This window comes from Mastigoproctus giganteus, chromosome 12 (assembly GCF_048544385.1).
Source record: "Mastigoproctus giganteus isolate SK-2022 chromosome 12, ASM4854438v1, whole genome shotgun sequence".
NCBI lineage: Eukaryota > Metazoa > Arthropoda > Arachnida > Uropygi > Thelyphonidae > Mastigoproctus > Mastigoproctus giganteus.
Window position 1 is genome coordinate 103,214,028 of NC_143586.1, and position 17,821 is coordinate 103,231,848.

At 36.2% G+C, this 17,821-nt stretch overlaps 1 protein-coding gene across 1 annotated transcript in view; it reads right to left on the reverse strand.

Annotated features, from left to right (window-relative positions):
- Positions 1-15,561, reverse strand: part of arr (low-density lipoprotein receptor-related protein 6) — a 324,124-nt gene extending 308,563 nt beyond the window's left edge. Inside the window, exon 1 of the mRNA XM_090386404.1 lies at positions 15,369-15,561. Within this exon, the coding sequence (XP_090242530.1) occupies positions 15,369-15,423 (55 nt within the window). The 5' untranslated portion in view covers positions 15,424-15,561. The remainder of the gene's footprint in view (positions 1-15,368) is intronic.
- Between the last annotated feature and the right edge of the window lie 2,260 nt (positions 15,562-17,821).

The window sequence follows — 17,821 nt, forward strand, 5'->3', positions numbered from 1 at the left end:
TTTGCAAGTCGTAAATAAGCGACAAGCGGCATTATAAGTCATCATTAGGAGATTAGTGTACCTATTATCTTGCAATCCCCGCTGTCTTCATCACACCCGCTGCTCAAAAAAAAAAAAAAAAAATGTTTAGTTTGTTTTAGTGCATTGCGCCGATTGTTGTGTTCTGTTGCAGCGCAAATGGACACATTTTTTTTCGTTATTTATGTCAGGGATGACGGAATTTTTTTTATAGTAATTTTTTTTTTTTTTTTTTTTTAGAAATCGCGAAAATGATGGGTAGACGCAAAAGAGTTGCGTTTTCAGTTAAACGAAAAACTTGAAATTATTCAAAAGTTTGAAAACGGTGAATCTGTTAAATCTCTAGGGAACCATTATAATGTTGGTGACCAAACCATACGCAACATCATAAAAAATAAAGGGGAGCTATTAGATTTAAAATCGACGTCGTAAAAAAATATAGGAAAGCTATTAGACTTAAAATCGACATCGAAAAAAAAAAAAAGGGAAACATTGTATTGGACATGCGAGTAGTGCGTGGTAAATTTTTTTCATTTTTATCTATCGCCATATTTTTTACTAGGTTGCGGAACATTTTTCGATACAATAAGTCCCCGACTTACGCAACTACGGTTTTACGTAATTTTTTTTTAGGATTGTAAAATTTAAAACAAACAAAAATAATAAATAAATAAAATAAGCAATCAATAACGACGATCACGACACCGACAAATTGAACAAGTGAGATACGGAGTATCAAGCAAAAAAATAGGAAAGAAGAGAAGATTCTTACAATTTATTTATGGTTTGTTTGTTTTTTATACGACTGAAGATTTCAGTGAAGGGGACACATTTCACCATAATAACCCACACAATTCCAGCTATCAGTATTATCGCAAATGCAATAAGATCGAGTTTGCTACCCATTTATAATTAGATGTACGAACTTAAGCCCAGCAACCCGGAAGGTGCAAATTGTTTAATGGCAGTGACCTCCAGAAATGTACTTTAGTAAAATGTGAATTCGCATGAGGTGATAATAGTGTCTTTTCCCCTTAACCCTCTGAAGTTCTTTTCAGAAAATTTCATTTTGATTACTTACTATCATGGCAACGTATCATGGTGCCGACTAAGAGAATAAGTGACAGCGCTTCTAGTAAATCTATCAACAAAAGGAAAGCCATCAATTTGGATCAGAAAATTAAACTAATAAGGATGTATGAAAATGGTCAAACATTAACAAGTATCGTGCGGAATTCAGATTTGTCAATAATAATATAGTAGGGATATATTATTAATCATTCCTGAGTTGCGTAAAACTCTATGAAGTAAGAAGTCCATGGAACGTATCTCTTACGTATGTCGGGGACTTCTGTATTTTTGGATTAACCGGGAAATCGATTATCAGGGATTTGTTTTTTACCATCTATCCCGGAAAATCGAGAGTCTACTGTAGTGTTAACTATCAGAACTTTGAAGGGCTATCTATCTAGTCCATTCATGTATTTTGTAGCTAGTGGAGTTTCAAACTGCTTAGTTAAATAAAAAAAATAAACTTTCTGTTTAAACTCCTGCACGACAACCAAGTCAGTAGAGTTTACAATAAATCGTCAATACAAATATTTATCGTATTTAGTAGTCACGGGCTTGAACCCCGGTCCACTCAAGGAACGCGTGCTATGCACTCTCGCTCCTGACCACTGGGCTACGTCAATGGTCTTTATGCTCGCAGTAGACAAACTTTGCCTTCATAAGGAGCTGTCCTAGTATTGCTCTACTTTCAAACAAGTGGTCTGGCCAAAAGGTTAGCTGGCCACTTGTTTTAAAAGATGACTCTGCTATAGCAGTCTGTTTCAGGACTTCCTAACTCCCTCATCAAACAGAAAGTGTTCTCTGATCACAATACTCAGACAAAACAGTTCAAGAGAAGTTGTTCAATGTGAGTTGCCATGCAATATATAGTCACAGCTAATGCTTAATGGCCTCAGAGAAGTCAGAACTCTGAAGGACTATGTTGCCCTTTCGTGTGTTTTTGCAGACAGCAGGATCCGAACTGCTTATTTAATGTCTTTCTCTAATGTTCTAACTTTCTCTAATGTTTGAATGGTAGCATATGCTGATGACCTAACGTCTATACTATAACTGCAGCTTCTTGGCAATTATTTCTTATAGTGCTGGAGCCAGGGGATTTCAAGCTAACAAAGTTGTAATTATTAATCAACTGCAGCAGGCTCAAAGATCTGCTCTTCTTTCTGCTCTGCTTGTAAAACTACGTCCACTGCTGCCTTACAGGTTCTACTTGGCAAACTCCCAATTCAGTACAAGATAAAATACAGATACCTTCTTTTTTCATTTGAAAAGGAATATCCCTCTGTCCTTTGGTGACGTTCAGTTAAACCTAGAGGAAAGTTTAAATAGTGAAAAGAAGAGACTGCGTACTCATTTTGTCTCCTTGCGGTAACAGGACTGATCTTCTTCGGTTGGCTCTGTAACAAAAGAATTTTTTCCTGAGGTGAAAGAGTTTCTCAAAAAGGATCTACTCCGGATGTCGCAGAGTCTCTACAGAATGTTTTTTCTAACAGAACATGGTAGTTTTAAGAAGTTGTTTAAATTGGGTCTCTCCAACACTCCCCTTTGTCTTTGTGGTGCTGTTGAATCTGCTGACCACGTTCTCTATGATTGTCCATCTTAGGACTGAACTGGTGTCATCAGTTCCAAACTTTTACCCAGCTGTGAAAAGGACCTTGGTGCAAACAAAAATTTTTATTATCTTAAACTCTTTTGCTGGCAGAGCTTTCAAAAGAAGAGTGTCTGCATTAATCAGTGTCTCCTTAATTGAATGAGAACTTCACCGTTATACTGAACTCTGATAACACAAGTTGTTCCTAACAAGCACCTTCATGATATACTCGACTGCTTAGAATCTAGTCGATAGCATCTTTTTTCCTGTTTACGCTGTGCACTTTGATCCACTATGCACTTCTGCTGTCAGTGGAACAGACTGTTATTATGGAAATGATATGCTTGTGAACTTTCATCTTGTTTGGAAGCTACATGTGCGTGGCTTATGAACTTTCACCTAGTCTGGAAGTCACAAGAAAGTCTGTTTGTATAATTGGTAATTGTTGCAATACTGCAAATATTCTGTCATATCTGTTAGAAATGATGTAATTGTTATAGTGTAAATATTGTATTGTTGTTGATCATCTTGGTTTTAACTTCTGCTTGGGAAACTCGTGCTTGTGAACTTTCACCTTGTTGTAAGCCGCAGGAATATGGTGTATTTGTAATTGTTATTGGTCCCTGACAGCTAGGCTTAATGTATAGTGTATATTGTTTGGCTGGTCTAGCTTATGCCCTGACTAGATTAAGTGTCAAATATGTGTAATCATTGTCTGCTTTCTTATGAACTTTCATTCTGGAAGATATAAGTGAGTCTTTTATTTGCGAACTTTCACTTCCGGGAGTTACAAGTCAACTGTGAAGATTAAATTTTAAATTCCTGAGGATTAGTTGGAGATTGATGTAGTTCTTCTGCTGTCACTTAATCCTAAAGTCAATCATTCTTTGGTTTAGTAACTTATTCTGCTGGTAATGTCACTGTTATTATTACTGTGGCCTTATGCCTTTTGTGTAAGATTTGAGTGTGGTATATGCATATTTAAACTAATTAATTGTGGTGTATATGCTTTGATAATGTATTTGACAGTTATGTTTAATTAGCTTTGATGTTCTGATGTCTAATCACACTGAGATTGTTGTAGTAATATATTCTATTTTTAATTCTTGCTCTACCTTGTGTTCAACCCGACATTTTAGCCATTCTACTGGCCATCTGGCTAGTTAAGTTGTTTGCTTAAGATGACCTCTTTTTTTTATTTTATGAGTGTTAACCTGTTAGAAATTGTATATAGAACTACAGATATTGCTGATTATTCTGTAGATAATTTTGTGTAGTTACATAGTTACTCTGCTGTCTCCACATGATGTTGAACAGGGGCTAATGGGGGAAACCCTGGGGTCTGCCAATCAACAAATGAATAAATGAAAAAAATGAATGCTTATTTACTGTAATAGTTATAATTCTCATAGCAGAACAAACTTTGCTTTCACAAAAGACTGCCCCCTATTGATTTTGCTGAGTTTAGTGGTCACCAACCAACTTGGCAATGTCAATTATATATATATATAAAGTGCACTGAATTACAAAGAGACTACATGGAAAAATAGTCAACATCAGATAAATCCTATGCTAGACCAGAAACTTATCAGCCCTTGTATAACTAGTTTGGTAAGATTCTCAGAAGCTGCACTGTATTCCTGGCCAGGAGTAAAATTAAAACTGTTGTGTCCCCTACCCCTTCATAAACATTATAAACTACCACTTTTTTTTCCTTGCCCATAATATATGAGCGAGGAAAAATTATGGGCTAAGTAGAAAAAATAACTATGAATAAAAATATATATTGTATAAAATTCACTTGATATTATTACAAACTAATAGAGGGAAATTTGTAAAGCTTTTATTTATATTTTATTTGGTTGAAAATATAAATAAAAAGGAAAAGAAAAAAATAAACCAGGCAGTTTATTTTTTTTTTCAATAAATCCTCATAATATTAAATTTAATTTGTTAAAAAGTTCATTCTTGGATAAACTTTTTTTTCTTAAAATTATGTTTCTTTTTTTTTCAAAAAATATATCATTATTCCAGTTTTACCTTGTATTGTCTTTCAGTTGTTCATTAAAAATTTTGATTTGACTGACAAATCTTCAATAACAAATGTGTTCTGCTAATTTTGCCACTTTTTCCTTTTTTTTAACCCAAGTTAAGTGACATTAGGAGCAAACAAACAAAGCACTGTGTCCACTCTTTTGGAGAGTCTGGGTTCCAGTTCTCTCATGGCCAGAGGAATTTCTAAATGCCGCTTCGCTCTGGCTGTAGTTATCCCCAATTTTTCAACCAGCTCATGTAAATTAGCCTATACAGACATAATACACAATGATGCAATAATGGTCTAAGTCAATGATGCACCTAAAAAGCCAGCAACCATTCTAAGCATGACCACAACAAATATTAATGGAAGTATACTTTAGAAGTTGCCACTGAATTGTAATAACAAATTTGTGTAATCGTTTATTAGAAGTGTGCTTTTCATTGAGAGATTTATGCAACTTGCCTCGTGTGCAAAACAGCCCAACTCACTTTAAAATATAACTGAATTTCTTTAATTAAATCTCTAGTTTGAAGTAATTGATATGAATGTGCAAAACAAGAAGTTGTGGATAAATGAAAGTAGACTCTGTCCAATTTTCTTGAAATGTAAAACTGGAAACAGTATTTAGAGGGCCACAGCTAAATTTGGATATTTTCACTAGGTCACGTGACTTGATGAGATGCTACCACATGCTTCATTAATTATGTTGTGATCATCCCAATTGACTACCAACCCAGATAAAAAAAAAAATTATTATTAAAATTAACGGACAGTATATGCAAAATATTTTATCAGCTAACACCAGGAGCAGATGATACTGAAAGTGGGGTGGGTGGAAAGGGCACATAACTGCTCCGTATACCGTCTTTGTTAAATGAAATGTTGAAATCAAATAATGAAATCTGTGGTCCTGCCTGCAAGATTTCTTTAAAGACTTTAATTGCCAAATGTCCGGCTTTCGAATGAAATGTCTGGTGTCCATTATATTTTCGGCTCTAACCTGATGCATATTTCTACCAAAACAGGGTAGCAGAAAGTGGTAGTCAGCACATTGCATTCTTGAACCAAAACATTACAACTACCTACCTAATAGTGTGTTGAGCTGCCTTTTGTCATGATAACCGCTTGCACCTGCCATGGCATTAACTCTACAAGACTGCAGAAAATGTCCTCAGGTATCCTGGACAAGCTGGATAGAAGGGTGGGTGCGTGACTACCATAGTTTATGTAATTCTTTGAACACCAGACTGCAAATGTATATATACAGGCGGCACAAGAACATTATTACATACAAGAATCCAAAATCAGTTTAAATGTAGTTCAAATAATAAAGAAAAAATAGACCAGATAGAAAAAATTAGTTCTAAGTTTGTAGCTCACCACTTAGACACAGTACATTACCCATTCTTTAAAAACACCATAATAGATAAACAACACACAAAATTTAAATGCTTAGCAATAAGATCAACAAACAAGTCAATAAACATACATAGACCAATAATAATTTCTGAGGAGTGGGCTCTAAAACAAATATCCTACAAGTTCAAATTTAATAACAAAACAGCAACCCCCCTCCCGCCCAGGACCTCTACTAACAGGGACAGGTAGTCACGCAACCAGATTTCCAAGTGGAAACTTTCATATTCTTTCCTCCAAAAATCTTTAAGCTGTTCTAAATCTGTAAATTTTCAAATTCCCAAACTATTAGAGAAATATGAGGGAGCAGGAATTATCCTTCTATCCTCCTGCTCTTTCTTTCGTTTACTTAACCCCCAACACACACATTTGAAATACTATAATGGAATGTGCCTGGGTCATATAAATATGGCCTTCAACACGTGTTCGCTTCCCTTTTGAAGACAGTATAAGTGAAAAGATCCCATCAAGCTTCAGGTATTTATCTCCCTATATACTTCCAATTATTCACCATGCATGGATTTAGAGTCAAATCCTGTTACAACATTCACCTATCTTTAGGCAATACTATTTCAATCTCTTCTAATTATATCTTACCTGGATGCAGTTATTCCTGAAAAATCTCAGGTAAGAGAATTCCTAACATAAAAATTTCTATAATATTTCTTAATATCCTATTTAATATTTTATTTTTATTTGATTTAAAATCAAACCACTGATTTAATTTCAAAATGAGGACACAGATTCTCTACAAGAGAAAATCACAATAAGTTAGCATTTGTCTGATTTTACAAATATTAGCGGGTCTCGATTACACAAGTTGTCTATCCAACATGTCATAGTACAGTGGATTGTGGTTAATTGGGACACATCGGGACACATTGTGCCAAAGATCACTTTGGCCCAATTAAGCAAAATTTTAACTAACGAGCTGAAAAACACATTCTAACAGAGGCAAAAAGGTATGAATAAAAAAAGGAATGTGGCATTTAAAGAAATGCATGCTGATTTAAGTTATATTGGTACAAACATTTATTTAAAAATAACTAAAGCTAAAAGCAAACAAAATGTATGTACGTATGTATATATAATGTACATATGTAAAATGAAGATACAATAATGTCTGTGTCAAGCAAAAATTACACATTACTTAAGGGTCCTTACGTTGAAAAAAATTATCAAGTACCCTGACGTGTTCTCTTTATGGACTGCAACTGAACTAAGTCGGTGCAGATATCTAATGCTGATATAGGACTGCATTCATTGCCTGCCTGCATGAAATAGCATCTCAATTCAGTGATATTTCCTGGCATCCTGGTTAGTCACTCGCTTAAGTATATCATTGTCATCATACTCTTGGCCTTCTGGTGTCTCTGAGTGTTTTTCCGCAATTTGTTCTATAATCATTTCCTCATAATCTTCATTTGCATTATGTCATTGAAGGTTATCATCAATCCTTAAAAATTCTTCACAATTTTGGACACGTTGCAGTTCTAAATCCATCTTATTTTCTGTACAGCTTTTAACATTGAAACTTTTGTAATAACTTCTATTGATTTTGAAGATGTCAGCAGAATTTCCTCAATTCTTTCAAGGATGTGATTAACCAGCTTTCCACGATAATAGGTCTTCAATTTTTTTTATAATACCCACATCCATAGGCTGCATCGTGGATGTGGTATTAAGGAATAAAAATTCCAGTTCAACATTTTTTAAACCATCTACATTAGGGTGTGTGCCATGCAGTTGTCCAATATCAACAGAATTTTTCTGAACTTCCGTTGCAGTTCTACATCCCAGTTCATTAGCCACTGGGTAAAAATATATGTGGTCATCCCAGCATAATATGAAACTGGCAAACTGCCTATTGCAAGTCGCTTAAAACGACGAGGTTTAGCACTTTTACCAACAACCGAAAGTTTGAGTTTATCGTTTCCTGACATATTTGAGCAGCACAACACTGTTACACGATCCATTTCTTTCTTTGAACCAGACAGTGTTGTGTTGAGTTCATCTGAAACATCAACTGAGATATCTAATAGTATCCCACGTCAGTTACATAAGGATCCGATCTAATTTGTCCTTCTCTTCTCTTCTTTGCATTTATATATGTGAAGTCCTTATCCATGCTCTTTGCCAGTGTTTTCTCATAATCTGCCTTTGCCAGCCTAACTTTTCTGTGGCACTATTACAGATCAATTTGAGTTTATGGAGGATGGAAGAACAGCAGCACCAACGTTGATAGTCAATTTTGAGCCATCCGGGTATAAGATTCATATTTTGCAATTAGTGACTTATGAAGCTGTTTTATATTCTGTGGAGAAAGTAGTTTTGACCATTCTTGAAGGGACATAGCACATGCTGCAGAACAGAAAGCCTATGGAGGAGCAGTGGAACTTGTGGTGGCTATTTTAGAAACATCTAGCTGCCAATTATCAAATAATGAGAAAAGACATGTGCCATCAGGTAAAATGTATTGATGGCATACAACTTCTCCCAATCTGGAGTAAATACATGTTTTCAAGCTGGATACATGGGTTATTTTGTGTAGATGCAAAATGAGTATTTTGCATCTACATTCACACGTGAGGATTTCTGTGGGGAAGGGAATGCCAGAAGTTTACAAACTCCAAGAACGAGCTAAATGATTTTGTAACTGAGAGGAAAGTGGAAGAGAAATTGTTGAAGTTAAACATAGGAAAGGCACCTGGGGTGGATGAAATCTATCCAGTTATATTAAAAGTGGCAGCAAAGGAAGTAAGAAAACCCTTAGCCATATTTATGAAAGCATCCCTGAATTCAGGGAAGGTCCCCACATACTGCAGATGTGTAAATGCATCCCCAATTCACAAAGGTATGAAAGAGTGACATGAATAATTACACACCTGTTAGTTTAACTTCTTTCCAGGGGAAATAATAAAGCCACTCGTTAAAGAAGTAATACAGGATCATCTAAACAAGACTGCGGCTACAGTTCAGACATGTGTTTGTTAAGGGGAAATCTTGTCTGGCCAATTTGATTGGATACTATGATGTGGTCACATAGGAAATGGATGTGAAAAAATAATTTTGATATCCTATACTTGGATTTCAGGAGAGCTTTTCATACTGTTGCACATAAAAGACTACTGTACAAATTGGAGCAGTGTGGCATTATAGGCAAGTTGCTGGTATGGATAAAGGGTTGGTTAAGCAGGAGAAGTCAGAGAGTGGTAATCAATGGACACTGCTCTTTGTGGACTAATGTTGTTATTAGTGGAGTCCCCTAGGGTTCGGTGTTGGGTCCATTGTTGTTTTCTATATTTATCAATGACATTGATGAAGGTATATCTGACAATGTCCAAGTTTGTACACAATAAAAAGGTTGGCAGGGTTGTTAATGATAGTAATGACAGTATGCTACTGCAACAGCATCTAGAAAAGTTAGGCAGATGAGCTAAGAAGTGGCAGTTGAAGTTTAACAATCACTGATGTAAAGTACTACATATGAGTAGCAGTCAGTAACCCCACAGTAAGATACGAACTATGTGGTAGTACACTAAGGTAGTGAAGAATAAAAAAGGAACTGGTGGTAATTGTGCAGTCAGATATGAAGTTCTCTGAACAGTGCAGACAGGCTGCCAAGACAGCTCATGGGGTTTTGTCAATGATATGCAGGAACTTTGCTAGCAGGGATAAGCAGGTGATTATACCTTTATAAGGCAATGACCACTCAGGCCACACCTTGGACAAAAACAAGTCTGGACGCCTCATTTTGATAGGATGTAGAGCTGCTGGAAAAGTACAGAGAGCACCAACAAGACTGGCAAGGGAAACAATGGGGTGGTCTTACCAAGGAAGGCTTCAGTTCTGCAAACTGCAGTGTCTGGAGACTAGGCACAAGCAAGGTGATCTGATTCAGGTGTTTAAGCCTTTGAATGATTTGAGCAAGCTCGATACCGATTGGGATTCTTCCTCTTGCTCAGATTACAAACTTGAAGGGGGGGGCATAAACTGAAATTGAGGAAAGAGGTTGCAGAATAGATGTGCAGAAATTTGTCTTTGGCCATCGAGTGGCTGATTGCTAGACAAACTTCCATCTGTCATCGTGGAAGTTAAGAGCTTAAATAAATTAAAGAAATACTAGACATAAACGTTGGAAGGGAATGGATAGGTGAAATGGGAATTGTTTTCTTTTTTTTTTTTTTTTTTTTGGTTTGGGGAGTAGAGAAGTGGTTATACCCTATTATTATCAAATATGACTGGCTGCACCAGAACTGACTGACCCTGATATAAAAATGCAGCCACGGCTGAAAATGTATGTGTGTGTGTGTGTGTGTGTGAGACAGAGAGAGAAACTGCATCTTATACTATCTATGAAATAAATAAAAAAATGGAAATAAATTTAATTTGCTTGTTTTCATTTTGTTCTCAATAAGAAAAAGTCAGATTGATACTTAATTTTAAGCATATGCTTATAGCCCCTGGGAGGATTTCAAGCCTAACTGCAATTGCATAGTTCACCCATTTCTCACCCCCCACCAAAAAACTAGATAATCATCATCAGCCATTTTCAATCCACTGCAGGATGAAGGCCTCTCCAGCAACTTTCCAGTTCCTTCTGTTTTGAGCACTCGCCATCCATTTACTACCCACAAACTCATGAATTTCATCTATCCATCTCTGCCTCTGTCTTCCAGGATTTCTTCTAGCTCCTCTTGGGTACCATTCTGTTATTTTTTTAGTCCATCTGTCATCATGTCTTCGAGCTATGTGTCCTGCCCAAGACCATTTTAGTTCTTTACTTATACTATCTATGAAATAAATAAAAAAATGGAAATAAATTTAATTTGATTGTTTTCATTTTGTTCTCAATAAGAATGTCCTTTACTTGCGTTTGCTGCCTAATCTATGTGTTTCTCTTCTTATCTAACAGTCTGATTCCCAATATAATTCGTTCCATTCTTCGCCGTGTAGTTCTCAGCTTCTCTTCCATTCTTTTGGTGAATGCCCAAGTTTCACTTCCATAAGTCATGGTGGGGAGTATACATTGGTTCATTATTTTATGTTTCAGACAAACTGGGATATTGCTCTTCAGTATGTGACTATATTTCCTGAATGCTATCCTGAATGCTATCCATCCAAAATTTATTCTTCTCTTGACTTCCAGCCATTTATCATTATTACAGCTAATAACTTGTCCCAGATAAGTATATGACTCCACCTTTTCAATTACTGCTCCTTCAATCATTATTTCCCTTTCTGTGGCATACTTGTTCATCATTACTTTTGTTTTAGCCATATTCATCTTTAGTCCGAAATCCTTACTAACCCTGCATAACTGATTAAGATTTTCCTCTAATTCTTTGGGATCGTGGCTTATGACCACAATGTCATCTGCAAATCGTAAATGGTTTAGGTACTCTCCGTTCACACTGACTCCTTTCTGCGACCAGTCTAATCTTCTGAAAGCTTCCTCAAGGGCAGAAGTAAACAGCTTCGAAGATATTGTGAACTCCTTTCTCGATTTTAAATTTCCTACTGTCTTTGTCTAGTCTAATAAAGGAGGTAGCACTCTCGTGTATTTTCTTCAAAATCATAATATGTGGGGGTATCTATGCCTTGTCTTTCTAGTGCCCGAAACATTGCCTTATGCTGTATGGAGTCAAATGCCTTTTCATAATCCACAAATGCTGTATATATAAATGAAAGGATGCTTCTAGCATTTCTTGAGAAGTCAGACTGACACCAAATTTTCAATGTATGTTTCAATAACCTAGGACTTTCAGGAGCAATTCTGATTTCCTACAGTAACATTCCTCTAAATTTGGAGCAGTTCCAGTCTACAGATGCATTTAAATCAGTTAGGTCCCCAACCAGGTGTGCGGAGTCCACATGTGAAATGTGTGTGACACACGCAGGCACCAGGAGGCCAACAAAAGAATATCGGGAACAGCAACTAAGGTAGGTTATTTAAAAAAATAGCTTACCTTAGTTAATATTTTTAAATAGCCAGCTCTCAAATAAAAGAGATGCTGGCTATTTAACTCCTTGTGTGTGGTTTATTTTTTACTTTTCCTAACGTGGTGTTGATATGCGTTATAAAATTAATAGTGATAATTTTGGGTTGATTTAGAGAGAAATCACGTTAAATTTTAAAATATTATTTTTTGATGTTTTTAATTAATGGGACGCCGTATAAATTTTTGCACACAGGCACTGCACACTCCTGGCATGTCCCTGTCCCCAACTGATATAAAAGTTTGCATATTTGAATGTATATTTAACTTTTTTGATTCTGATTTTTTGATTTTGATTCCAAATTGCAGCATCTGGAGACTAGTTGGTAGATGACTATCAACCGGTGAAATACCACCACTTTGCTTATTGGAGGCTTGAAGTGGTGAAACCCATGTTTAGTCTCTAGAGCAACGTTTCCGCCCCCCCCCCCATACTTTTCCTTCAACCCATGCACGGTACTGAGTGCTATAGGTTTTGATGCCTTTCGTGTGTTTGGGGTTTTCACAAAAAAAAAAAAAAAAAGACACCTGCGAGGTGATCTGATTGACGTGTATAAGGCCTGGAATGGGTTGGGCAGGCTCAATTCTGATAGGATCCTTCCTCTTGCTCAGATTACGGACCCAAGGGGGCATAAATTTAAACTGAGGAAAGACAGTTATACAACAGATGTGTGGAAAGTTGCCTTTAGCCAGTGGGTAGTTGATTATTGGAACAAACTTCAGTCTGTCGTGGAAGTTGATGGCTAAAATAAATTCAAGAAGGAATTGGACAAATGTTTGCATGGAATGGATGTATGAAATGGTTTTTTCTTTTTTTTGGCTGATGCTACATAAGCTTGTTTTCTTGCATCACATGCCTCTACTACTACTACCAAATCATGTCAACAGTTAAAGTACCCATTTCTCCTAGGCATTCATGTGCATTAATTTCCCCCCACCTTAAGGAATACTGCTGCACAAACCCCATTGTATGGAAGCAAATTGGGGGTGAAGTTTTGGTATTACTTGGATCATGTTAAGGAACTTCTTATTCTCATTAATTACTGTACACTGTGTGGAATGAACTTCTTGGAGTAAGTATAAAAGATTCCTCCTATTCATAATCTGTTTAATTAAAAAGCATGTTTAAAATGTAATGCAGTACAAATGCACAGATAATCCTAATTTTTTTTAATATAAAACTGGGTTAAAATAAAGCTTTCTGTTACCCTAGTCAATCGCAAGGATTTTAAAACTTTCCCTTATCCGAATTCCGGCTAACCATTGTGGTACAGAACCTGTATAGATTGTATTCGTAGTAGTAGTGGCATGTGATGCAAGAAAGAAAGTGTATGAGCTTATGCAGTATCAGCCAAAAAAAAAAAAAAAAAACACACACCATTCCCTCCTTAAATTTATTTAACCTATCAACTTCCACAACGACAGATGGAAGTTTGTTCCAGCAATTAACGACCCGCTGGCTAAAGGCAAATTTCCGCACATCTATTCTACATCTGTCTTTTCTTCATTTGAATTTATGGCCCCTTAGGTTTGTAATCTGAACAAGTGGAAGGATCCCATCAGAATTCAGCGTGCTCAACCCATTCAAGGCCTTATACACCTCAATCAGATCACCACGCAGGTGCCTAGTCTCCAGCCACTGCAATTTGCAGAACTTAAGCCTCTCTTGGTAAGAGGATCCCTTCATTTCCCTCATCAATCTTGTTGCCCTTCTCTGTACACGCTCAAGTAAATCTACATCCTTCCTAAAATGAGGCCTCCAGACCTGTACGCAGTACTCAAGGCGTGGCCTGACCATTGCCTTATACAGAGGGACAATCACCTCCTTTTCCCTGCTAGCAAAATTCCTATATATCATTGACAAAACCCCATGACCTGCCCTGGCAGCCTGTCTGCATTGCTCAGAAAACTTCATATCTGACTGCACAATTACTCCCAGGTCTTTTTCATTTTCTACCACCTTAAGTGTAGTACCACACAGTTGGTACGTTTCTCTGGGGTTACTTCTACCCATATGCAGTACTTTGCATTTGTCAAGGTTAAACTTCAGTTGCCACTTCTTAGCCCATCTGCCCAAATTATCTAGATCCTGTTGCAGTAGCACACTGCCATTACTGTCATTAACAACCCTGCCAACCTTTGTATCATCTGCAAACTTCGACATTAAGCCTGATATACCTTCATCAATATCATTGATAAATATACAAAACAACAGTGGACCCAACTCCGAACCCTGTGGGACTCCACTAATAACATTAGTCCACGAAGAGCAGCACCCGTTGATTACGACCCTCTGTCTTCTCCCACTTAACCATCCTTTTATCCATTGTAGCAACTTACCCTTATTGGTGTAAGTTGTATTGGTATTGGTGTTTAAGGGCACAAGGGCAGCTAAGGCCAAAATGTGCCATTGTATAGATCAAAAATATAGTATTTAAATCAATTTATCGTAGATTAAATACAGGGTGAGCATAACAGGATAAAACCCAAATGGACTGTAAAAAAAAAAAAAAAAAAGCTTTGTTTGATCAGCAGCTGTTAAAAAAAAATTAAATATATATTCTCGGGTACGCTCTCATACATATAAAAATGCATATATACAACTTTCGCGTATTTTGACTGATTAATCACGAACGGAAAAATTCTCATCGCAGCTTGACCAAAAGTTAAAAAGAAGATTATTCATAATTTTATAACATTAATTTCATTACAATTAAAATGAAACTATGACAAAATTACTGAAGTATTAAATAAAGTGGCTACCCTATACAAAACTAAGGATACTAAAGTTAAAGTTAAAAGTTAGGGTGCTTGCCATAATATCGCAAAATATAAAATATTTATATTAAAGACTGAAATAAATGTCAAACAGCATACTCGATCAAGAATCTGATAACTGTTAAGAATACTGAGTATTATATGTATATTTCAACCTCCCCACCCTGCAACCAAAAAAAAAAAAAAAAGGAAAAAGAAAAATTCTCACTCAACGTACGAAATGACATTATATTCATGTGGAATGCAATATTTCCAATTTTACAAATGGCTCGTGCACTTTAGTGAATTTAACAATAAAAGCTTTTTAAGTTCCATGCAAGCAGTGAAGCCAGAATGAATCGAAGTGTGCTTTCCTTTGCCGTACACGTACCATTTTTTTTCTTTCCCTTCCCAAACACACACGTTTTCTGCGTCCCAACTCACCATATACAGAGCAACAGCTAGAACAGTTCCAACTTACCTTTAACGGAAGCCACTAAAATCAAACACCCCACCATAAGAAACCTTAGATCCATTCTAGTTCATTTTGTACACGGTCTCCGTCATCGCGATTCCAAAGTACATAACTAACGCGACCATTTCAACATTTCATCAACCCTAAAAACAAATTAAGCATTCTTTATGCACTCCATGTTCACCATGATAACTGTACACGGAACCGTGGACAGAACTACTTTTTTTTTCTTGAAGCACTCCTTAAGATCCTTCCGCGAGAAGTTAAGTGATCCTGTCACTTACGTTTTCCCATTTTCGCTCATCACGACTCGAATAAAGTTCTGTACACAGAGCAAAGAAATACAGTTTGATAAAGCATAGATGCTTTTTAAACTCTATACATTGCCTCTAATTCTGCTCCTTTACCTATTATCTTTAACAGTTATAAAACCTTAAGCCGTCAAACGAATATTTCAATGATATAACAAATTCATACCAAATCAAAATAAAATTTAATAAAATGCCGAGATGGAGTCGAAATAAATAAATAAATACTGTATATAAAACAAACAAGAAGGAATAGAAATGTTAACCACTTGGCTACTCTAATTTTAGTTGAAAGTAACGCAACATATTTTACTTTTACTTTTAGTATTACATAATAGTAAAAGTAAAAGTTTAGTATTACATTATACTAAAAGTAAAATCTTTCTACAGTGCATTATTCAATATTGACTCAGTAAAAGGGCACTTGTAATTACTCGTATTTTATATCAGGGTAATAATGGAAGGGAACAATAAAGCTGTTTCGGTGTCATTGTTTGTGTGCGCGCGCACGCACACACACTTAGGGTGCATGTGTTTATGTTCATTTCTGATTTCTCAAATCAGATTTTACGTTATTTTTTCCAAACAACTAACTTAGAAACTACTGAGAAAGAGAATGTGAATATCCTATATTGACATAATGAATTAAGCAAAATTATACGCTGATTTGAATAGCCAATTAGAGAGAAGGGAACTGTAACACAAAAAATGAGTAATAGCCAGCATCACATTTGGCGGCGAAAATTTTGTTTATAAGGCAAAGAAAGGGGTAGAGCAAATATAAATTTAAACTCTGAGGTTAGCTAAAAGTAAATATTGATACATAAACAGGTATTTCATCAGGGGATTACACCTGATTATGTATCAAAGACTGCGTTTCTATACTTGACTATACTTGTGGAAGAAAACCAAATTCAAAAATAAAACTTAGTGAGATGAAATAGCAGGTATAGCATTATAATTTTCACAAAAATATGGAAAAGGATATACTATAGTTTTGGGAGTACATTATACATATTTTTGTTAAAAAGTTCACATTCTTTCTCACACTACAATATCTGCGATTTCTGCTATCCTCCTATTAGGTGTAACAGGACCAGGATATTCTGTCAGGGGCAAAAGTTGATTAAGTTGAAGAGCAGATATCATCTTTTAAGGGCACAAAAAGCGATGTTGCTGTACACGTTAGAACTAATGACATTAAGAGTAGGAGATCTGCAGATTTACTCAAGTACAGGTCAATGTTGAAAAAAAGTCGAGGGTTAGGGTTGAAAGTGAAAGTGACTGCAATTCTGCCAGACACGATAGCAGGGAGCCTTGTCGTTCAATTTGGCCCTAGAGAGATTGTGCAAGACTCAAGGGGTAGAATTTTTTTCAGCCTGGTCTGTGCTTTTTGACAAGAGAGATTACTTCTACACAGAAGGAGTACACTTAAATAGAAAGGGTGCAAGAATATATGCTGATGCTATCGAGAAAGTGTTATGTGGGTCAGAAAACTGCTAGCTTGGGGTGACATGCAGATTAAAAGGATAACAGTGGCCAAAGGAAAAGGCAAAAGTGATTCTGCCACTGTTTCTATTAGAATGAGCAGCAACCTGGAAAGCAAGGTAATGTGGATTTCCAGGACTGCTGCGAGTCATAGTGGAACAAGAAAATATATGGGCTGTGTTATGGTAACTAAGAGTAGAAACATATGCATGTATACTTGCATGTACACCAATGCTAGGAGTATAATTAATAAATTTGATGAACTTGAAGTGCTAGTCAAGACATCAAAGGCAGATATTGTTGGGATAGCAGAGACGTGGTGTCACACAGATATAGGCATTGAAGAGTCGGAATTTGGGGAGTACAATGTGTACAGGAAGGATAGACAAGACAGAAAGGGAGGATGGGGTTTTGCTGTTAGTTAAGAAACACATAAAATCTAAGGAAGTGCATCCAATTGATTTTGTTCGACAATGAAGTGTTGAGTCTGTTTTGGGGTGAAATAAGCACTGGAAAGGGAAAAATGACAGTAGGTGTGTTTAGTATGAAATAAGCAATGGAAAAAGAAAAATGACAGTATGTCTTTGTTATAGGCCCAATGAATCTGATGAGTATAATGAGCAATTGTGCAGAGAAATAGAGTGGGCAAGTAAATCAGAATGT